At 41.4% G+C, this 22,688-nt stretch overlaps 1 protein-coding gene across 1 annotated transcript in view; it reads right to left on the bottom strand.

The window, feature by feature from the left end:
• Positions 1–9,279: 9,279 nt before the first annotated feature.
• The window catches only part of adgra1b (adhesion G protein-coupled receptor A1b), a 229,241-nt gene continuing 215,832 nt past the window's right edge, over positions 9,280–22,688 (bottom strand). The window contains exons 18-19 of the mRNA XM_080481140.1: positions 12,558–12,653; positions 9,280–10,809 (exon numbers count right to left, since the gene is read on the bottom strand). Of these exons, the coding sequence (XP_080337266.1) occupies positions 9,378–10,809; positions 12,558–12,653 (1,528 nt within the window). The 3' untranslated portion in view covers positions 9,280–9,377. The remainder of the gene's footprint in view (positions 10,810–12,557; positions 12,654–22,688) is intronic.

Genomic DNA, 22,688 nt, shown 5'->3' with positions numbered 1-22,688 from the left:
TTAACCCGCCCATAACAAACTGCTACTGTAGCGTAATCTAGCAGCTTCTCTCCTCCCTCTCCATCCGCTCAGCTCTCTTCGCTGCTCCCTGGTCCTTTGCCCACCATGCCATCCCCAGCTGGCCTGTTTCCTCTCTCTGCTGAAGGAAAAGAGGAAGAGTTTGAGGAGGGACGAGTGAGGGAGGGAGGGTTGGGTGGGTGGGTGGGGCGGAGGTGGAGGGGAGAGTGGCAGGGGAGCTGGCTGCTTCCAGCCCCGCCTGGCTCGCTGGCTGGCTGGCTGGCTGGCTGTCGTGTTCCAGCTGTAATGTTACATACTGCAGTGGCAGCCTCTTAGGCCCTTATAATCCATTGGATTGTTGCATTAAAACCATCGCATGATTTCTTTGCTCCCTTGCAGTTGTGCCGTGTTGCGTCACCATTGGAGGAAGCTATAAATAACAGGGGAGAAGGGGAGGAGGACTGTCAAACAGACAGAACAATGCAGATTGGCAGCTAATGGCTGCCTCTGAACGGCAGCACGCGGCTTTGAGTTAGAGCGCACTGTAATATTCACATTTACCTGACTTAGTCAGAATCACAATCCGCACAAAGGATTTGATGCATAAAGAAATTCTGCAGCGCGGAAGGGACCAGTGGTTGTGACGAGAGGGAAAAAAAAAACAAGCAAAAGGGAATATTCAGACGTGTCACTCATCGAGATGTCAAAGTATTTTTTTTCTTCGTATTTGTGTTTTTTTCCCCCCAGAATGAGAAACAACTCTCGGATTGTCACATCTTAGAATGATGTTCAGGTGTGGATGTGTTGTCAGTAAGCCACTGTGAAATAGCAGAATGGGGTTGAGCTCGGTAAAATAGGTTGTTCAATTACTTTCATGCGCTTAGAGGGGCGGTGGGTGTGAGTCTTTGGAGGACTTCTTGGGGGAAGCTAAAAGACAGAGATTGGCTGGAAGGCACAGGGAGACATATGCTAAGGCGAAACGGAGGCCTGACACCACAAGACTAAACCAACAGAGCAGTTTTTGTTTTCCCATGTTTGGAGCCCCCGCGCTCTGCATTAGCATACATCCCATCTTTTACCCGCCGGGTAAACATCTACAGTACAAGTGTTTGAAAGGAGAAGCAGGCTGGTTCCTCTGACTGAATGATGTATGATGACTGAGCAGCATGCAACACAAGCAGACACGTCATCAAAGATTACCGCATCACTGCTTTACCAAGCTTTTCTATATTCAGCTGAGGATGTAGTCATACCTAATCAATGTCTCTTGTGTCAGTAATAACTTAAACAGCCACTGAAGACGCAACTTTTTGAAAATGCTCAGGCTCCATCTCCACGTAGATTGCAGGAATGCTGTCACTGCATACGAGCAGTATCAATCAGTTCAGGTAGGGAGATAAAATCAAACAATCTGTCATGAGAAAGAACTAACGGCTTCTGACTTCAAGGACGTATAGGTGAGAACAACCTGCTCTACAGGTGATGTGATGCATCATTAATAACAGGCTGAATAAAACACAGCGAGTGATAATCAGTCCATTAGTCTGTTTACAAATTCCCCTCTGTACTTTTGTGTGAGTCAGCAACAATTAATCTTGTTGCAGAAGCAAAAATCTTTGATTATTTGTGTGCTGTTGTTTATCCCACTGGCATATTACATATAGGTCCTAATCTAATAAGTGGATTTTTTTCAAGGCAGGCCCCAACCTGCAGTTCATATCTACTATAAAATGGTTCTGAAAAGAACTACTTCTGACTATTGTGAATCGATTCATGATGGACGCCCTCATCCCATCCTAAGCTATGACAGAAAGTTGCTGAGCCAGCATGTACAACACAGGAACCTTATAGTAAAGGAGTTCTATGGAAATCATCTATTTTCTGATTAACATGAGTTTTTTTCCTCTGGGAGAAAGGTTCTGTACAAAACGATACAGAATGATGTATTAAGGGAAAAGGTATCATTAGTTGAATGGCAGTTGAACTGTATATCCACGAATTGATGAGAACTCACAACAATGGCGGCTTCCAGAGTGTCTTGACTCCCAGTCCACATTGTCCTGGGATTTGGTAGTTTTAGATTTGAGAGTCACCGTAATAGCAATCCAACTTTGTCGTCCGTCCATACGAGTGTCTGTGTACTCGCCATTGTTAATGTTTATAGCATAGTGTTCCCTGCACGCATGCGTTTGTGGTTTCAGTACAAAAACTGATAACAGCACCCACTAGTGGCACAAAATGAAAAAAATAAAATTTTCAGCATATCCGCCATTTCCGTGTAACTGACATGTAATTTATATTTACATGTAAATGCAAATCTTTTTTGAAACAAAAATGTTAAGACCATGTGTTTTTACTTGGAACTTATAAACACAGCGTGAGAGCAAAGATTGGTTCTATGTCATATGAGAATTATTCAATCAGTTTCACTGTTCTGATTTATTCATTCAAGAAGCAGCAGCAATCTAATCATATTAAACTTATTCAGCAAAACATGCTAAAAAAAAAAACCGCTTTGAAAGCAGCTGTGACTGTGACATACGTACATAAACATAAAACTCGTTCAATCTAGTGTCATTTCACAGAGGCTGCCACTTACATTTCCCAAGAAGCACCATTTAACTTCATGATGCATTATTTTACAACTGCTGCCAACATTTCCTCGTCCTGTCGTGCACGATTGAGATTCACAATGACGTCACTGTGACATCAATGTGTCACTCAACTCTTTTCCACAGCCGAGTTGTACTCCCGATGATGAATGGACTGATCTTAATGTGTACAAGCAGTAGTCAGTGACTCAAGCACTCGGGTGAAATACTTACCTTCGATTGCAGCAGCCTGGTATGCCCCGTCACACCGTGTACACACACACACTCATTAGAAATGTAGCTTCCAAGAAATCAAATGATGATATCTAATAAGAAGTTTTGCCCACCTTTTTCTGTCTTCTCGTCCTCTTTGATCTCTCCACCTCCCTCTCACTGTGTCTCTGTTCCCGTAAGCTTCAAACTACCCCTCCACACCCCCCCCCCCCCCCCCGCCACTCTGTACTCCCCCTGCTGCTCTGCCTGGCTCTTCCGCCTTGCAAGTCTTGAGCATGTTATTTAAGTCAAGGACGGCATTAGCATGACGATCACAGCCTGCCATCTCAAGTCTTGTCTGCCAAGATTTGGAGCTCAAAGAGCAGGCTTTGTTATTAGGGTGATGTGGGGGGTGTTGGGGGTGGGGGTGGGGGTGTGTATTATTAAATATATGGGGAGTAAAAAGAGAGTGAGAAAGCTGATGGTGTATGGAGGCAGAATAACATGGTCGGCGAGAAATCAAAGATGATCTGTTTCTACCTAAGACAAAGCAATACATATGTCTTTATACAAAGAAAAACACAATATATTTGCGTGCCCAATGTTACTGGATTGATCTGCATGCTGTCAAGAGAAGATGACAGCAATTCTCGCAAGAGATCAGCCTACAAGCGGAATCAAAAATCATGTCTCTGATCGTAAGCGCAGCTCCTACATTGTTATATGAATCCTCCAAAGAGATCAGATCAGACTGTATGCACAAATTTCTTACTATACACGCAACACGATCTCTTGTCACGACCATTTTAGCAGGCATGCTCACTTCCCCTCCCTCCGCCCTCGGCTCATGCTCCTATTTACAAACCTATTTATTAGAACAGGAAATTAAAACACAGTTAATTGTACCATAAACACACATCTGTGCTACTAAGATCAAATCAATTTTTAATGAAACAGATGCCTTACTGGGCCAATTTCTATCTACGCCAAACTGCTGCGGTCTCATGTACCATGGCTTCAATGTTACTATTACATTTTAAAGTGTCTCACTTCTATGTATTTTGGCAATTACATGTTTATTGGTTCACTTACAAGTTCAAGGAAAAAAAAAACCAACCGAACAACCCTCTACCGTACCGGTAACAGCATGACTGAAAGAGTCGCCACCCACAACAAAATACATGAGCACCTTCTAATGGACCATAATGCCTTGAACACAAAAACAAATGGATAATTCGACAGTTGGAGAGTACCAGCAACCTTTATCACCATGGTAACAACTTGGCTTTACTACCCTGCTGTTGCACGTCTGCGCCAACAACGTGCAAAGTTACAGTTGACATTAATCTGTTAACACCATGAATAACATGAATGCAAATCTCCATCTGGAACCAGATTTGACATGAACACTTTTTTTCCAAGATGTCATGTGTTCTAAAGAGCTATGACTAATGAAATGTATTGTGACGTTTCTAAAGGTACGATAGGAAATGTGAAATGGAGAGGAAACTGAAAAGGAAAATCAAAAAGGAATGTGTGCAGATCTTACCCCAGGTTGTACTGGATTAATGTCTGTTCAGAATAAGACTGTACAGTGTGGAGTGTTGAGGAGTGAAGTATAAGGTATTCGTGTTATTTAATTGAAAACAAAAGGTAGATACTGGATCCTCCTTTCGCAATAAAAAAACATGTGCCATGTTTGAAAAAGAAACACGAAGATACGTCACGGCAACGTTGACATATGAAGCGTGTACATTGCATGCTCTGTGGTAAATATCAGGGAAATGTACTTTTAAGGACCTACTGCTTTGATGAAATTGGGTTGGGCATAAACACAGATACAACGTCTGGATGACCCATGAATGTAATGCAGTGCAAGATTAGATAAAACAACAAACATGGAGTTGTGAAAAATCGGTTTGGTTAGATTTGTTTCGTAAAATCACTAAATTGATCACATACTGGTTTTTGATGAATATTTGTACCTTCCTATGGTGTTAGTTGGACACTGCCTGTTCTGTGTGATACAGCTTAAGTCATTGTAAATACAATCTGTGAGAGTTTGTGTTACAATGTACATGTGTTGTACAATAAATGCATGACATAAGGGAGAATAATTGAGCGTTGCCCTTATTCACTTGTTCCTGTCAGAACCAGTGTGACCACTAGAGGTCATAATGAAAATACAGATTTTTTTTTTTTTTTAAATTGGCATCACAATGCTCAAAATGATTTGCTTTTCTTGCAAATTCACTGATCTCAGACATCAATGACTCACCTTTCATAAATGCAGTGTTTGTGTTCAGTCCAGGTTTTCACAGCAGAGGGACGAGATGGAGAGCACTGACGGTGGATATTTCACATGGCTTTCAGTCAGACGAATAATCTTATGGTTGTGGAGGGAGAGCACAGAGAGAGAGAGAGAGAGACAGAGAGAGAGAGAGAGCTGTGTGGCCTTGGAGAGAAGGAAAAAAAAAAATCCTGCCGCATATTAAATGTGCTCAGGCGCTTCATGGCCTGTCAAATCTGGGTGTGAATCGTGATGCACCGTCTAATTTCCTGGGTGATGCGTCAATGCCGCCTGTGCATGTATGTGGATAAGGCCTCAGGTGTTATCTACATACATGCAGGACACACACACACACACACACAGTTTTCAGACCTTGCAAGGACACTGAATTGACCTACGCTAATTTTCTGAAGATCCTACAATAAACTCAGCTCTAAGTACTATTTGCCTAACCTTGGCTATTACCATAAGCTAAACTTAACTCTTGCCATAAAGGCCGCTACACACTGTGTGATCTCCGGCTGTCCCAGATGAAAGATAACAATTGTGGCGATATCTTTGGTCTCGGCTGTAAACCGGTGGGCCTACGTCACACTGTGAGACAGGTTTAAAGACGGCCGTTGTCATGGTCTAGCAACCAAAGACAACCCGTGATAAAATTCTGACGGAGTCATATATTTGTAGTGATTGTTACTGCTGCTTTGATCTACATCAGCCAACTAACTAATAGAAACGCAGTGTGAAATGACTGATTGATCAGCGCGACACTGGCGCTAAACAAAAAGAGATGCTTTGTTGCGACAATGGCAAAATGATGTGGGATGTAAACAAAGTTGATAGTCTAGTAGAGTTTTGGCAGCAGTAGACTTTTTTTGTTGGCACAAGGGCCAGGGCTCTGTTCATGTTTCACTAATTTCTTTTTGTAAATGGATGGCGCACACTCATGCTTTGTTCTTGCGCATTCACGTAGACTAGCTGTGAACCTATACGATTGTTAAAATCGCACAAATTGAAGCCAGCCTATATTTTCATTTTGAGGACTTTTGTCCTAATATGTCATTATGTCAATCAGACATCCCCACCATCGTGGACAAACAAGACCAGACATGTACCAAGTCCGGTTTTTGTGACATTACTTTGACTTCCTGGAGACTATTTAAACAGTCCAACTCTTTTCCAACTCATAAAGCTTACCCTAACAATTATCTGTCATCTCAAATCACTTTTGTTTGTTGTGTCCTCATGGGGAAGAAACACGTATATGTCCTCACAATGTGAGTCAAACATGAACAACAGTCACACACGGCAGCAGCACCAGTGAAGCCTGCTATCATTTGAATTTCTCTCCTGTGGTGAGACCATAAGACATCTCAATTTCGTTCACGCTGTCAGAAAACAAACATAAGACAGAGAAAGCTGAGGAGGGGGGAGGGGGGAAGATTTTGCCATCACTTGCACCCAGTGTTGTGTACAATAAACGCACATTCATGCACACAGGTGGCAGGCAGACAGACACAAGCCAAAGATTCCCCGCATCCATTGCATGGTGAAAAAATACATTTATTGGAATCTGTGTCAATGTAGAAAAAAGTGAAAACTGGCTTTAGGTTTTGTCACAGTACCACAGTTGAGTTTTCCAGCAGCCGAAACTGAACCAACAAGCTGGTTTGGGGCAGTACATCTGATGACGACAGAACCGGTGGCCTGTGAAGCGAGACGCATTGTCTCACAGACACCGAAAAGCTCCGGGCTGCTCCTATCACACACCACCAGCAAATACGCGCATCATACAGCAATTAACCTTGTCTAATGTTTTCTTAAATTTATTATGTGTTTTGCCAGAGAGGCTCAATTTTGTTGTGATACTGTTACAAATCCCTTTCCAATAACTATAAAGCCAGGGCCACTGACTGCCTGCATCCAAGGTGGCTCACAGGAGCTTGTATTGTGTGATCAATTGTGGGCCAGTGTTTTATAACTCTTAAGCTGGGCCCATAATATCCCATCCCAGACCCTGGAAGTGACTCCAATGGCCCTGTGCAAAGCTATGAGGTGCATGCATCATTTTTGATGTCCACCAGGGCTTTTTTTTCATTATTCAGAGCCTGCCAGTCAAATAAAGGGAGTATCACATAAATAGTTCTCATTTCGTCTGAGTAGAAGTCACTTTTTTTTTTTTTTTTTTAAATGCCAGGTAATTTCTCTCTAAACAAACATTTTTTTTTTTTACTATAAACATAGTGGAAGTGACAAATTCTATCCTGGCAGGCCAAAAGTATTTTTAATGGGTAGTGCATTTCTATTTCTGATATGACAGGATAAGTCTCACAACACACGGCGAGTCTGCATACTTTATGAAGTCAACAGAAAATAAAAGCCATTTAAAAACAAAAAGGACATTTCTCTAAACTCAGATACTGAGTATTAACATTGAGAGGTCAGTGTTCTTTTTTTTCATACAACTTTCTTTACATATAGACTTATTTAATTCTTAAATATCTTAAATCTCATATAAAATAATTCATCAGAAACCAATTTTATCTACACGGACAAGAGTGCACAAGATGGATAAAGAGGTGGTGTGCATGCGATGGTGGTTTCGCTAGAGTGCGGTTTGCCATGAGATTATATGCGCAACTTGGGTGTATGTTTTTTTTTTGTTTTTTTTCCACTTTCTCATGAAATGTATGACTGGTTTTGTCTGGAGTGTCACACTCTTATATTAGCACTCACAAAACAACAGAGTCTCACTTTGCCTTCTCTTTTGAATGGCAATTTTTTTTTCCAAGTGAATGTGACCTTCATGGTAACAAAACAGCCATCCACACTTTAACATCACCAACTCCTGACAGCAAACAATGAATTGTTTTGGACTGGATCCCAATATAGTCAGCTTAAATTGAGCATTGAGTGTTCTGAAATAGAAACAGGAAAGAATGCAATCTTTGTTAAGAAGTTAAGGAGGAGCATAGTCGGGAGCAAATAATATGACTGTTACACTGGTAGCTACAGATAGCTACAGCTTTATACAGGCAACCATGCAGTCGGGTTTATTATAAGGCGAACTGAGGATGATAAACTGGTTTTGGGTTACGGGCAATACTTAGCGACGTGTCTTTAGTGGGTTTTGGCAAATGACGTTAAAGCAGTTTGCGGTATTTTTTTTGTTATATTGGAACATTTAGGGTTTTTTGTCTTTAAAATGTTTGACTTTACAAATTGATTCCAGATTTTGCTGAAGCGTGTTAAAAAATGTAAGCAACGCACTCGTGAGGACCTGACTCTATGCAGCGCAATGTTCGCGGTAATAATAAAAAACAAAACAAAACAACAACAAACCAAACTGCTGAATCAAATGAGTCACTGACACCAACTTTCTATTCACAATGACCCGGCTGCTGTTGTTGTTGTTGTGCCGTTAATTACTTCTGTCCAGGAACACAAAAGGTAACACAACAGTGAAGACATCATATAGACAGCACAATCAATAACCGACCTGGTTAAGAAGATGCGTAGCTTCACTTTTTCTTTTTCCTGCTTCTTTTTGCTTTGTGCAACTTAATCGACATCCTTGAATCACCTGGTAAACAACAGTATCTTTGTATATTATTTAGAAAATCTCGAGTTGATATTCACAGTTGCTTGACTGAATGGCAGAAAAGGTACCCATGAAGTCTAAAATTGCTGGTTTAGTCATTTAAAACGTGGATCCCAAGAGTTCTTTAAAGTATTGGAGGTTAACTGTGGTCTTGGACTATTTGATGGATTCAGAGTGTAAAAACATTTTGCAGCGGGTTGCCTTTGAGCACTAACACACATATTCATACATACAACCATTCATTTTCTTGTATATTTATATATGTATTTATATATATATAATTATATATATAGACACAGAGAGAGAGAGAGAGAGAGATAGATCTGCAGTAATATGAAACAGTGGAAATACCTTCAGTTACATCGGATGGTATGACGTGACACACGTTTTCACAAAATTCTTTGTGATGGAAGCGATTCGGTTCTGTCAGTGGACGTCCCCGCGGGGAGAATTTGCATGATATCAGATTTCTGTACAGTAAAACAGCACACATAAAAACATAAAGACTTTAAAATAAAAATATTCCACACTTGATTGTGATGCTTAAAATGTTTCTCGATTCTTTTTTTTTTTTTCTCTTCCTTTTTCTTACATTTCTAGAAAGGGATTTGTAAGTTTATTCTAGGCAGGACGAGGCAAGGGTGGTGCCGCCTTCTTGTTTTTTTTTTTCCCCTTTTACCTGCCCACACTACACAGTAGTTTCGTTCTTCCAGGGCCCAGTGCGTATATTCCCTGTGCTGTCCGAGGTGAACAGGAGACCTTCATGCAGCCCCCCCTTTAAAATCCCATTCTGATTGGGAGGGTTCTGGGGGTAGGATTGTCTGCGCTGTGCATGCATCTCCAGGTGGTGATGTGTGGCCATGGGGTCCTCCTCGGCCACTTTGCTGCAGCCGCACAAGAAGACGCCCGTGTCTCCAGCCTCTGCTGGGCACAGGGAAGGGAAAATGTCTGCCTTGGCACAGCAAATGTGCCGGTGGCAGGGGTTATGGCATGCCAGGGACTCGTGCGTGGTGGCATGACACGCGTGATGCCCCTCGTGGCAAGCATGATGTCCGTCATGTTGACAATCGTGGGCCAGGTGTGGGCAGATGTGGGCGTGGCGCTCGTGTGTACTGTGGGGGCTGTCAGTGTGTGAGCTATGCACGCTGCCTCCGTCCGCGCTGGAGGGGATGTGATAGGCATATTCTCTTTCGTTCCCCGTTCCGCAACTACCCGCCCCAGTCCTGCGGCTCAACTGACGACCTTTAGTCCTGGTGCTGCTCTTGAGGCAAGGATGCAGCTGAATCCCCGGTCGGTATCCCTCAGGGTCGGCATGTAGCAACACGTGTGTCGCTGTGGGCTCCTCCTCCATCAGCTGCTGGCTATGCAATGCGGCGCAGCACGGTGTCACCGGTGCCAGACAGGTAATGTGGTTTTGTGAGGATGGGAGGGCAGCATGTTTACAGTGCCCTAAACTGCCGTGACTGCAGCTGATTAGTGTCTTACCCTGACAGGGTGAGTCGTGATGACAGTGGCTGTGACCATGACCGTGTCCAGGTGTGTCTCCATTCACATTGACCTTGGGCCGAGCCTGTGCTTGCCCATGAGCACCGGAGCAAGCATTGGCGCTTCGTCCCGGGCAACAGGAACACCAGCAATGCCAGACATCATCCCGTTTGGCGCAGTGATGAATGAGGATGAAGAGGCCGAGCGTAACGGAGAAGGCACCATAAAGGCAGCTGAAAATCATGTCAAGAAAGTGGCCTTGTGACACAGCCAATGCCCCAAAAGTCCAGGTGGCCAGGAACAGGAAAAGGGTGAAGGCCGCTGTTCGCAACTGAGCTCTGAAGGAGTGCTCATTGGCCAACAGCGCTGGGTTGATGGGGACGCCTGGGCAGCCAGCAGGGCACTGGCTCCCACTTGGGGGGGCTCCGGGCTCGGCACCTTGGTGGCAATGGGTCGGCACATCCACAGCGGCCAGTCTCTGCTGCTCCTCTGTCAGCTGTTTGAGCTCGTACTTTTTTTCGGGGTGTCGTCGCAGCTGGATGAAAGTGCAGAGGAAGTAGATGCACGTCACAAGGAAGATAAAGGCCACAGGGCCAAAGAAGGCTCCCAGGCTGGGCTCCCATGCCATCCAGCAGCTGCAACACACAGAGATACAGGTGAGAATTCAATTGATTTGATTTGAAATAATCACCATATAAGTCGCATCGATCACAGAAGGTGTCATGAAGACGAAAAAACAATATAAAACTTTTTGTTTTTTCCTAGTCCAGATGGAACTGCACCTTTAATTAGCCTCATTCCAGAACCATCTGTCAATGTGTTGCTCAAACATTGGTAGTCATGCTTTCAGATCACAATTAACCACCTTAATTTCTTAATCACGGTAACAGTTTGCTTCTCTTACTGTAGCCATTGTGTTGTCATAAAGTTCCATCCAGTGGTCCCACTTGGTACGTAAGTTATATCATATTTGGATAAAGGAGTTACTCCTTAATATAAGCTGCAAGACCAACCAAGCAACTAAACAAAGTGCCACGTCTAGAAAATATGGTAGATTTAATATCAAGAAAAGCTCGGGTGATGGGCAAAGAAAGGGGGCTCCAAAGATGGACCACTCATTTACAAGCTATACTGAATTGAAAGCAATACAAAAAAAGGTACCAAAACTAAATTTGAAAAATGTAATCAAAAAGTGTAAAAAGGTGTAATGACTCAATAATCTAAAGCACATATTTGAATCTACTTGTACCTATATTTTTATTTTATTGAACACTGTGTATTGCATTGTGTTTGTATAAATATTGCTATACAAATACATTTTGAATGAGTGAATTATTATAGCACTAACAGTTTCAGGGTCAATTTACTTACTTGGGAATACGTTTAGTTCTATGTACACAGTCGGAACAACCATGGAATTATTTTAATAGTAAACCATGGAAGAAGTGAAACCACATATTGAGTAACTCTAAAAAGAAAAGTGGCCATTTTCTCTGGACCCAGGCTTATTTACGATGAATTTTGTGAAGTAGATATGCACCATGTAGTCATACAAATCAGAAATGGGCAAATCTTTTTTCCGAAAGAAACGCAGATGTGCAAATCCAATCAAAAAATGGACCATGCGACTTGTTTTCAGTGCATGTTAATGTGTGCACAGATAGTTTCCTTGGCAGCTTGTGAAAGCACAATAATTTAAAATACTATTTAGAGGCTTAGGGATACAGACATGCTGCAATTTAGACCATGTCTTTTTCATAGTAAGTTGATTTTGAATGCGGACGCAAAATGAAAATGGCACAGCTCCATTGTTAAAGAGAAGGGGTTCTGAACTGCCCAGCCCATTCTCTGGACCTGTCAACTGTCATTTCAATCAGGGGAAAGAAAAAATGTTTACTTTCTATACTGACCAATAACTGAAGAAATATTACATTTTCAAGACTGAACCCAACACTTTCAGAATGTAGAAAGAGAAACTTGGATGTTCCTGAGCTGTGAAAAACCATATAAATACAGTAAAATTGCTATTTTTCACCATTGCATGTGATGTTTTAGTATTTACTCAATGAAACTTCAGGGTTTCAATTAAATTCCCATCAATGTCTTCTGTTCAATCCAAATTTTACCACCCGTCTTTTCAGCCAAAAAGCAACCATGCTTTGACGATGCAAATTCATTATAATTCGCTGCTATAGAAATCTTTGTCTACAAATTCCACAAACAATGTAAACACACTCTGTTTATTCAGGACAGAGAATAATTTGAATATACAGTAAACAAGTTAAAATTAAAGTGAAATGTGTACATGTTGCTTTGGTTTGAATCTTTTTTTTTTTAAATGAGTACATAGAAATGTTTGAAACCTTGAGAGAAGAAGACTTACTATGGCGCTTGCTCCCCACTGCCATAGTTGTCTATATTGACGGCTGCCGTGACCCCGCAGATGATGAGGGGCACTCCGCCACTGACTAAATAAAATCTGAGGTCAAGAGAGGGGACAAAGCAGAAGCAGAGAAAAAAAAACGTGAGCATAACATGAATGGAACAAAAGGCATTCCACATCTGTTTTAGAAAAGCAACACTGGAGAATACTATAAGACACACACAGGGAGGATAAGGACCTAAAACACCCCAGACAAGCTAAGTGACAGATACAATTATGATGTCGTGCAGTGAGTGAAGCTTTTGGCTGACCCCAAATAACTCTGTATTTACTCAGCTTAACTGTGTTTTCACCACTTGAATAACAAACCGTGACGCCAAGGAACAGTCAAGAGCACATATTTATCAGCGATACGACCGTCTCGAAGCACATACCGGCTCGCTCCCGTGTGTTTGTGCCGGCAGCCTATGGGAGTGATCACACCTACAGTTTGTTTTCCTTCGCTGCCCACAAAACTGTAAATTTCACAACATAAACAAATCTGTTTCTTGTCGATGGAGGCATGATGAGCTTGTCAGCGGTTGCTCCTGCAATTGATGGCATCTGCTGTTTATAATGGCTCAGGAGGTGCAAAAAGAAACCTGGATTTGAAGAGAAGATGGCAGCGCGCAAGAGTATGACAAACCTCACAGTTTGGGGCCGCATCCTCAAGTCAGTTTACGAGACAATGGAGACTGCGGGTCACCTAAAAGACGAAAAACTAACAATTTCAAGTACAATGTTTTTGTGGTTATGACTCGCAATTCGCCCAACAATACACACTAATAAGCTGAAATGGCTGTGTTGGCAGCGAGCATCGATTCAATGGCCTGTGATATAATAAAACAGTCTCGGTTGAAAACAAGTTGTACATCAGTGGATCTGACTGAGGTGCCAAAACACTATCTGAATAGCTGTTCTAAACTTTAGAAGACACCATTTTTATATGTTGGAAAGTAATCATAGTAGCAATCAGTTTATATATCAAGAAGATATTTGCCTCACAGGAAAATACTGTCAAGGTCCAGTTTTTGGACTCATTTGTTAATATTACAATGCTGTTCTCACTGAACTACTTCATTGATTAGTGATGTAAGAGACAACCGATCTTCATTGACCAGAATAATCATGGCAGGGACATTAAGAAAACAGCTTATACAAAATTTGACTGAGAGTGAAATACATGGCAAATTACATAATCTTTACTGGTCTCATTAAGTGGTGCTTTATGGTAATAAATCAATGTTTTACCCAATGGTTTGGACCAAGCTCTAAATCGTATCCCAACTAAATTTAAAGTAGTTTTGTACATCAAAGTAACCAAGAAAATTCGCTTCTTCAACATAACTTAACTAAGGCCCCGTTTATATGACAATGCTTCAAGTGAAAATGCATAGTTTATGCATTATTTCGTTTCATATTTACCCAGCAACATTTTGAAAAGTATGTCAGTTACAGGGAAATTACAGAAATGCTGAAAAATATGTTATTTTTATATTGTGCCACTAGTGGGTGCTGTTGTCTGTTTTTGCAATGAAATGACACACATAGGTGCAGGGAACAATATGCTATAAACATTAACAATGGCGAGTACACAGACATTCGTATAGACAGACGATCAAGTTGGATGGTTATTACGGGTGCCACTCAACTATAAAGCTACCAAGTCCCAAGAGAGTATGGACTGGGAATCATGACACTCTAGAGAGGCTGCCATGTTTGTTATTGTCCATCTACTCGTGTATGTGCAGAAGAACTATTTACTGCGGCCATGGTGCGCATTCACAACAGCAGTGTCTCTACCCTCTGCATAGAAAAAGAGCCCAAGTCTTTTCAAAAGGTTGTGTTCCAACCACTGGTGTCTTGTAAATGGGCACCCAAAACAGATTGAAAGTTTTTTCTTTTCCACTTGACGACATTGTGTCATGTAAATGGGGCCTGAGAGTTAATCTGGTGCACAAACATGGCACAAACAAGTGCACAGTTAGTTAAAACTGTCACTCCCACCCTATCATCCAGTTATCACCCTCTTGGTTTCATACATCTATGAATCCACTGGATTTATTCAGATCTGTCATTATGCATCTTCTTCTGGCACAATGCATTATTGTGCTTCATCCTCTCAAAATGTTTAAGTAGACTGAGTTCTTCAGCGAACCCAGCTGGACTGTACCAACTACTGACAATATTTCATTTACACAGTCGTTTTAGTACCAAAATCTAAAGGAACAGCATTGGTGACACACCAGCCATTGGTAGCAAAACTGTAGCCATGACTTTTTGAGGACCAACTTTATCACTATTCAGCGAGGACAAGGCTTTTTCTCATTTTCTTTAGTGACTTACCAAGAAACACTGTGTAATGCTGGTTGCACTGACAAAAGGCATTTTATCGGCAGTCTATTTGTTGCCATGCATTTGTATGGCTTTCCCTAAATATGATGATTTGCTTTTGCTTTCTGTGAAAATTCAGACAGGAAGGTTCATAGCATGCAATCAGCTGATACACGGCAGTATATCTGCTTGTGAAACGACACTTCTCTTGAAAGAGAACTTGGCTACAATAGAATAACATGATTGAATGAAGATCACATTTGGCAAGCAGGAGAATAAATGATGACAATGGAAGAAAGTTGTGAGGAGGAACTCATAAACTGTAACCTTAACAACACTATACTACTCCCACCGGGATCATCATGTTTGGCTCTGTTTACATTGTGTCGGATTAAAACTCTCAAATATGCTTTACCCAAGTCATATGGGAGTTATTTTGTATTTTTTCAATGCTCGTTTTATCCCTTCAGATACAATTAAAGTATGCCGGCAGGTATGTGACCATTAAACTTGTGTCAGAGGAACTTTATTAGGAGCTGAAACAAAGATAACCCCCAGAAAGCAGCTCCCTCTCTACACTGTCCTGTCCTTGCCCTCTCTCTCCATGGCTGCACTGTCATCCACTTTCCTATATAATGCTATGCTTTCCTCCTATTTCCCCTTCCTTCCTTTTCAATCTTAGCCACTGTCACCGCTCTAACCTTTCCACTTCTCCATCTTCTTCCATCTTGATCCTCGGTTTCCTCCCTTTCATCCAATCTATGTGTGTAAGTGTGTGTCTCTTTCTCTCTCCCAATCTTGCTGCCGTCACACAGCGGCTGTCCTTAAAAATTCAATTACAATCAAGATGTTTGTCCTGTGTGGACTGTGAGGGGTGGCTCGGTGGTTGGAGGGGAGGCGAGGTATAGCGAGGGTAGGGTGGGGGTGGTAGCATTACTGGCCTGTCACCATCTTTGAGTGGAACGGTTCCCGGGGGAGGGACCTTCCCCCAACAAAAAGCCATTTACACACCTGTCAGGCAGATGAGCATAAACGAGAGGAACTAGTGGATGCTAAAGCTCATTGTACTTTACGGCCCACATTCCACTTTATCCCTTCCAGAAATGTTCACTTCTGCATCCCAGAGACAATTTTTTCCCCCCCTGGGAAACATGCATATACATGTACAATCAATTACAGTGGCCTTTTTAAACAAAGAACGGTTGCTTCAACACATCAGAATTCATGCCGTACTTACTCTGGCATGAACTTGCACACAAACTCTTGTACCCTTTGACACAAGCATACCCTTTTAGTTGGCCAATCTATTGAAGAAAGGCATCAAACTTGAACAAAATGGGTCTATATGCAGAGTTGGGCTTTTGAGTGAGTTTAGTAACAGCAATCACCGGATATAAATAGACCCTGAAGTGCCTTTCAGCCAGCAGCTACGCAGCAACCCCCCCTCCCATCCTTGTTCTTCTGCTTATGAACATCATCTGTTTTGTGACGAGGTTCTCTCTTTCTATCTCTCTCACTCTGGACATGGTCCAGTATATACAGTTCATAGCAGAACTGATGGTCACATCCAGTTTTAGCACATGGGTTCCAACAATAAAGCCTGTACTCACTTGAACCTCAAGTCCAATTTGATATGAAGGTGTAGAAATTCATAGGAGGGAAATCCTTTTGATGACATTCAAAACTGTATTTTCACTTGGTGTGTTCAGCTTGAATACAAGGAACTATATTGTGCTTGCTCTATTTGTACAATCCATTACTGAGAATGCTAAACCTTAGTTAACACCCAAAAAGGAGGCTCACAAACAAACTCTGCAAGACTTTAACAGAGGGTTCCATGTATGTTTGCTCTGTACATTTTGGCAAACCATTGAGCCACTGAATGTTAACATTTGGAGGCTTGTATTTTGTTGATCCTACAGGTGAGGCAGAAGGCCTGCTATACTACTGAAACTGCAGGAACAAAAGGAAGGTGGAGGAAAACCTGGTAAAGGTAGGTGGAAGTGATGCTATGAAGAAAACAAGATGGTGGAATATGGAAAGTTACAGAGGAATCATCATAAGGGCTGGTTGGATAAATATACCAATTGGCATAAGTGACTGGATCTAACTGAAATTGCATGTACGTATATTAATGATATTGAATCTTAACTTTCATTTAAACCATTGTCTTCTTTTGATTCATACTTTTTCTCACCCGATGATAGACCATATCTTCCAGCTCTTTCATTACAGTCCTTCACCAAGTGGCTTTTGGCCTCTTTTCCTCCTTCCAGTTGGAGTTCATTCAACTGGAAAGACCAATGACAGTCCATCTCATGGCATATCAAAGTTGCCATGAGATGGACTGTCATTGGTCATCTTTAGGACATGAGCGAGCCATCGCAGCCTGCAGTTCATAAGGTCCATCTTCTATTAGTTCACCATTTGTTGTGACAGTAGATACTGATCTTAATTAGGCAGCTGTTATAAAAGACAGCAAATGCTAAATGGATTTCACTTAAATAGCATTGCTTGAGCAGCCCAAAAAGCGCTATACACCGTTCACATGTACACCAACGAAGGCAGGTGCAATGCAAAGGGCTCAATCCATTCATTGAGACCATTTTGGGGGTTCAGCGTCTTGCTCAAGGACACTTTGACATGTGGGCGATGGAACCAGCAACTTTCCAATTGAGAAATGATCACTCTGCCAACCAAGCCACAGCCAAACTTCCTCAAATCTCGCATTGTTTGAAACAAAGGGAAAATATGAGTTGCAATTGGAGGAATTCGTTTTTGGAGATTCCACTGGATTTTACACACAATTGGAGTTGTTGAGTTAGACCTCATGTGGCCCCTTTAAATGAGTATGACTCCCTTGTTGTAGCCCTTACCCCCCCCCGAAATAGTGTCCATCATTTTTGATTTCACCGTAATGTAATGGGCGGTTGAGGGCTGGTGCTTTAGAGGAAGGCTCTGCCCCGATCCCTGCAGATGACTGTCAGTTGGTAGTATGAAGAGAGAGGTTTAGGCTGTGTGTTCCGACATAGTGCAGCAGATTTCTGACAAAGGTCGGTTGGATCTGCCAGGAGTGAAAAGGATGGATAAAGTAGGTATATGACGAGGAATGGGGCTGCCATTGGGAGAGGTGGAGAAGGGAAAGGAGGGGCAGAAATTGATTTGTCTCCTGCTGCTGATTCTCATTGCATGAGCCCGTCTGACGGGGAGCATTACAGTCAATCACCGTGGATCAACTCGAGTGCGCCCCTCGCTCCACCCCCCCACCCCAACCCCAGACGAATTATCTCATTCACAAGCGGTGCATGATGGGAGAGCCTCAAGATCATTCCATGGTAAACATGCAGGTGTCTGAGGATTTGCTCTGCGAGAAAAGTGCCTCCTTCTATTTTGAGGGGATCCTTATCTGGGAAGGTCCTTATCCACGGGGACTTTCAGCATCTCCTCAGCAATACGTTACGGAGCAGATTCCAGTTGTGATGAAGTTCGACACGTGACGCTGACCTTCTGAAGATTCTTACAGGCATTAAGTCAGGTGGGTGATAAACACTCATATTAAGAAATGTGTCACAATATTCCTCTAAACTAGAATTTTTTTAAAGTTTGAAATGTTGGGGTTCGCCAGGGAGCTTTAGGAGGAATGCAACTGCAGGAATAAAAAATCTAAGACTCTTCATTAAAGAGGTAAAACTATCATTTTCCCCCCTATTTTTAGACATCTACATTATAGTGAGTGTAATGGAGTAGAATCATAATTATAAACTCTAAAGTGTGACAGCTGTGGATATATTTAAATCAAACTGGCACAAGAAGAGTGATGCTCATAACACTGCAATATGTACAGATATAGCATTCTATATATAATAACTCAATATTTTCACTTCATAATACAATAAATAGCCTGATTGTAATCATTTTATCAATAGTGTAATGTTCATCAATGGTGTTGTTGATCATTACATGTTCCTGTCTGAACATACAATACAAAATTGAATGAAATAAAAAGCAATTTAAAAGAAATTACTGTTGTGTATTTGTCTTTTGTTATGTTATTGTATAGAATTTGTCCCTTTCGTGGGACGCAATATCCTAATTGTATCCTTTTAGATATTGACGCTAGAATGCACAGAGTCAATATTACTATAATGCACATTAAGGCTCTGTTTACGCAACAGTGTTGTCAAGTGAAAACGCATCACTTTCATTGCGCTTTGGGGGTCCGTTTATCTAACAATGGTGCTTGGAGCCACGGAAAACGCAACTTTTAGAGACTGGCTCCCAAAGTGGAACTTTTCAAAAACTCTCCCGCTCCATCTCCATGGAAATGGGAGAAAACACTGCTTTTCTGAACACTGCTACTGCAAACGTGTGCCACAGCTACTGAATAGTTCATTTGCACAGGTGAGTAGATGGACAATAATAACAATGTTTCCCTTCAGAGTGTCATGACTCCCAGTCCATATTCTCCTGGGACTTCTGTCCATACAAATGTCAGTGTGCTCCCATTGTTACTGTTTATAGTGTATTGATCTCTCTGCATATGTGCATGTGGCTTCATTTGAAAAACAAACAACAGCACCCACTTGTGGCCCGTCATGAAAACTACTCAGTTGCTGCTGTTGTCGTGTAAATGGACATCATTTTCAAAATATCACTGCATAATCACAAAACACAGAAAAACAGCATGTTGTTGTGTAAAAGGGACCTAACTTTTTGGTTGGTTACTTCATAAGCAGCATATCAAAGGAATTGTCACAATTTGTAACAACCACTGTAAATATGTATTTCAAACTGCATTCAAACTATTTAGTACAACTATTTTTAAGTTTGGTAAGCGTGTGGTTCAGCTTTGTGTGTTTCCTCACACACTTCCTGCTCTAAAAACACCCACAGAAAACAAGTCTAAAAGCACGGGAAGTGCTCCAGCAGGGTTCATCTCCAGGGCAGCTCCACATGTTTAAATCATTTTCTACTGTTGGGGTCATCCAACATATCTTCTTCAAAAAAATTGGCCCACAAAGTTCAAAAAATTCAGTCAAGTGAAAAAGCACTGAGGAAAATGGCACTTTCTAATATGAGATTAAATGACAAACACACATTTGTTCCGCCGTGGCCTGTTTGCCTCTCTGCTCCCAAACCTTTACCCTCCTAACAGGATTTCTCACTGAAGCTTCAGCAGCTCTGCAGCAAAGTCGTGATGTGATGCAGAAGGGCTCACACAGCACCTTCACACCGCAGAGGAACAGCACCCTATGTGTCCAAAAGCTGATCCTCTTAAACACGCCAAATGTTGGTCGTAAGCAGAAAAGAAACGTACCAGAAAAAAAAAATAGAAATCCAACCCGATGTGTGTGCCAAAGAGAAGAGGAATTTAATGAGTTAAAAGGCTAAATACATTTAGATTTGTGATAAAGCTTCTGGCATGGCAACCTCCCGAGTGATTGAGGTAATTAGTTAGCGCATCGGGGTGATGCCATGGTAACAGGTTGTTTAAGCCATTTGTTTCTTCGTCCTTCCTCCTCCTCCTGACATTCAGCCGCCCTCCTTCCTGCTTACAAAACCTCGCTGGGCAGTGGGAAGCCTCAAACAGGATACCTGAGCTAAAACATTTACTCCACACCCGGCTCTACCCAAACACACACTTGTTCCAATAAACACCAGCAATAATGTGTGTGTGTGTGTGTGTGTGTACTCCTACAGGAAAAAATTAGAATGTCAATATTTCACGACAACAAATTCTAGGAACTTTATAAAACAAGCTCAAGTTTTAGTTACAGTATATTTAAATTTTTTTTTACAAATGCAATTATTTGAGATACTCCAGAGAACATGTGTCGATTGTTGTCGAGTCCAGTGGCGGTGTGCTTTACACCACTGCATCTGACGCTTTGCATTGTGCTTGGAGATGCATGGTCGTTTTGCTGCTGCTCATCCACTTAAACTGTTCACAAATACATTTGAAGAACCTCTGATGTTGATGTAATAGAGCATCTTCCTTTAGTTAACTGAAGGTTTCTCAGATTTATTTGCCCGCCCTACCAAAACATCCCAGCTTTTAACAAGATTTTTGTGAGATACATAATTCTAGAGGCTTTTAATTTTGCAGTATACAGTTAGGCGATCAGGGTTGTTTGATCAATATGAATTCACTACTCTTCATACAAATTGAGACATGACATTGTGTGTGCTTTTAAACTAGTTGATACTTTTTCCCTTAAAGAAAGAATACCTTTATCACTGGCACTGGCCATCACCAAAAAGACTATATTGTTAAATTGGAACGATAAGAGGTGGGATATTCACAACCTAATGGTTCAATGCTTACCGATCATTCAAAACTTTTTCTCAAATAACAACTCAGAATCCTTCGAAAAAACCTGGTCATCATTTATACACTCTCTACAACACTGAACACTCTTGACATCTGCATAACTCTTGCAAGCCACCAAACCATACTGTTGGCCTCAGACTATTGTAGTTTATATCACCTCCCACTGTCCTGTTTGTAGTTCTTTTCGCTGTGCCACACAAAAAAAGACACCAATGATGATCACTGCTTCTCTGAGATCTTGGAAATATGAAACTGAGGTGTCAAAAGAAAAAAACACTGGTACTCTCAATCGTTATCATTAATTTGGAAAACACCACCAGGAGAAAAAGAATCATGCTGGGAAATGGTTTCTTAATGTACATTAGATTTGTCCTGCTGCTACGCCCCTTCTGAAATTCTCTTCAGGAGTAAAATAAATTTGAGATAATCCAGGAGCAACTTTCTAAAGTCAGAACCTTCTTCCTTTTGCCAAACCTTGAAACAACTAATACCTATAATAAATTACTATTTTTATATGTTGAGAAATAATAATAATAATAAGTGATAATAATGACTAATGACTAATGACTGTTGCTTCAATATCCCAAAAAGAAGCATGTCTATCTTACACAAATAAGCATTGATAAACCACAGTATTCTCCTTGAAAGTCACCCTGCATAAAACAGCTAAACAGCTCCCACATCAAGAATGTGACTGATTAAAATAGCTTCACTGGACTCCTCTAATCTCCCACATTAATCACTCAAATTTTCTAATCGAGCGCTTCATTACCATTCAAAACCTGAGCGCTGAGATGCAGGAGAAATCCACAAGGAGAGCCAAATGGCATAAATAGGATGAACTGACAGTTATGTCACCATAGAGTGAACAAAGCCAGAGGGTTTGGAAGAATGCAAACTAGCTGTGGATGTCTCTGCAGATAAACGATGCAATAACTCTTCCGTTTAAAGCTGCTGCTGCCCTCCATAGAACAATCGCGCCAGGGATCCAGAAAGACACAAACAAAAAAAGGTGAGTGGATAAAAAAACGAGGGAAGCTGATGGGTTTTTGACATATTTGGACAGAAATACCAACAACTGATATAAGGAACTGAGATTTTGATTTAAATGATTCCCAAAATAGTTCATTCACAAGAAAAATTTTAATATACAATAGCATTTGACATACCTTTAAAAACACCTGAGAATTAGGTATTGTTGTAATTCAAGCCTCGCTCGGCAATGACAGGTGCATCATGACTTTTGACATTTAGATGGTGCTTTACTATTTCCTATTGAAGTTTGTGCTGTTAGGATCTGAAACACTCCCAAGGACTTTGTGAATATCTGTAAGTCTGTCAAAAGTTTTCCAAATCAGTTCGAGTAAATTGTGCCAAAGTGAAACAAACACAAAAATCACAAGAAACCTTTCTGGTTTGCCATTTGT

Source organism: Lipophrys pholis (genome assembly GCF_963383615.2).
Source record: "Lipophrys pholis genome assembly, chromosome: 15".
Lineage (NCBI taxonomy): Eukaryota > Metazoa > Chordata > Actinopteri > Blenniiformes > Blenniidae > Lipophrys > Lipophrys pholis.
Note: the sequence above shows the minus strand (reverse complement) of the source record. Positions and strands in the feature narration are given on the sequence as shown.